The sequence below is a fragment of the Gavialis gangeticus genome, unplaced genomic scaffold, assembly GCF_001723915.1.
Source record: "Gavialis gangeticus isolate Ggan-Ray unplaced genomic scaffold, GavGan_comp1, whole genome shotgun sequence".
Taxonomy (NCBI): domain Eukaryota; kingdom Metazoa; phylum Chordata; order Crocodylia; family Gavialidae; genus Gavialis; species Gavialis gangeticus.
The window spans coordinates 13,382,983-13,384,734 of record NW_017729008.1 but is presented as its reverse complement, the minus strand read 5'-3'; the positions used below and the strand labels follow the sequence as shown (position 1 = coordinate 13,384,734).

Sequence of the window (1,752 nt, the reverse complement as noted above, 5' to 3'; positions counted from 1 at the left end):
CTTGTAATCTGACCCATAGGACTTTGATCTGCCCTTCTTCTGTTCCCATCTTTATTACAGATGATTTATAATGTTCCCTAACGTATAGAACAATGTCCCCTGCTTTTTTCCATTGTTTTTCCTGTTCAGTCACCAAACCAAAACAAAAACAATTAACCTTCCTTTAAAAATAGTGTCACTAGGATGCTGAGACTAAAGTGTATCATGTTTAAGAAAGGGTCTGTTAGAACCACTACCAGTCAGGGGAGTTCCTTGCATAATAGTGTAATATAAGATTGCAGCAGGCTCCTTACTGGGCTATTCAGTTTGCAGCTTAAGAAGTATTTTCAGCATTGTATAAAGGTTGTATGTCATTCTAAGAAACCATCCCAGGTTCATAATTCTTCAATTAAGTGTTTCCTTTTCACCATTTTCTCCTTTTGTTTCCATTAGTCCTTCTTGGGGTGGCCTTGGGAATGTTCCTGGCACAGATCTCTATAAGAATGTCAAGGAATACAAAAATGTAAGAGTTGATCGGTTTGTTTGCGTTTTTTTAATAATGGCAGAAGTGCAGCTCCTAAAGGTAAAATGTCTAAGAATTAAACCCTCCATTTACATCCAAGTGGTTGGGCTATATCGCCTGCTGGGATATATAGTTTTTTCAGAGCTGAAACTCTGAATTAAAAATTAAAGGAGTTTGCTATCAGTTCACTTTGTTTATGAATTATATGACAGCTTGATTTTTTGCTGTCAAACTGATTCATCATTTGGCAACATTTAGATGCTGCTGCTTACTGGATAAATAAAATAATGCTTGATCCTGACATTTGACAGGTTGTTGAACCACAAGGTGTGAAGATTCTTCAATTTTCCAGTCCTATTTTTTATGCCAATATTGATGGATTGAAAAGCAGCCTCAAATCCACTGTAAGTAGTCTGTGAAGGTTTTGGATATTTCCTCATTTACAGGCTCTGGTTATGTCACAGCAGTTTACCTAGATCAAATGCAAATAAATTTAATACCTTGGTCCTGTTTTCTGTAGGTGGGTTTTGATGCAGTTAGGGTATACAACAAGAGACTCAAAGCACTAAGAAAGATACAGAAACTAATCAAGAAGGGGAAGTTGAAGGCAACTAAGGTAAAGTTCAATTTTTCATCTCTCTCTTTATTTCTTGCAAGATTGCTAATAGATCTAAAATTAGAGAAGCTAGCATTGCTGTGGTTCATGCCTATACCATGAAATCTTTTGTCTTTTATTTTAAAAATAAAAAGGGGATAGCTTTGACTGATCACTAAGATAGGAGATGGGACCTTACATAAGATTTGGCAAGCTGAGCAATTCATCTGTCAGCTATGCTTAGTACTAGGTTATGCCGCTGTAGCACAAATAATGTGTGGCTGTTGCCAAAAGGTGGTGGTGATCATCTAGATGACAGCAGGCTGGATTGCTTAGGATGTTCAAGAAGGGCTAGATGGGTGTAATTCTTATTGGACTATAATGCGAGCTTTAGGAAACTCAAACCTTTTTCCAGTTAGGGCCTGGCTGATGTAAATAGTTTCATGGTTGGTAGGGTCAGAAGGGACCTGAGCAGATCATCAAGTCCGACCCCCTGCCATGGCAGGAAAGAGTACTGGGGTCAAATGACCCTGGCAAGGTGTTCATCCAGCCTCCTCTTAAAGACCCCCAGGGTAGGAGCCAGCACCACTTCTCTGGGAAGTTGGTTCTAGATCCTAGCCGCCCTGACCATGAAGTAGCGCCTTCTGATGTCTAA

At 39.3% G+C, this 1,752-nt stretch overlaps 1 protein-coding gene across 1 annotated transcript in view; it reads left to right on the top strand.

Annotated features, from left to right (window-relative positions):
• The window catches only part of SLC26A4 (solute carrier family 26 member 4), a 53,379-nt gene that overhangs the window by 32,587 nt on the left and 19,040 nt on the right, over nucleotides 1-1,752 (top strand). Inside the window, exons 13-15 of the mRNA XM_019509327.1 lie at nucleotides 433-502; nucleotides 814-906; nucleotides 1,023-1,118. Of these exons, the coding sequence (XP_019364872.1) occupies nucleotides 433-502; nucleotides 814-906; nucleotides 1,023-1,118 (259 nt within the window). The remainder of the gene's footprint in view (nucleotides 1-432; nucleotides 503-813; nucleotides 907-1,022; nucleotides 1,119-1,752) is intronic.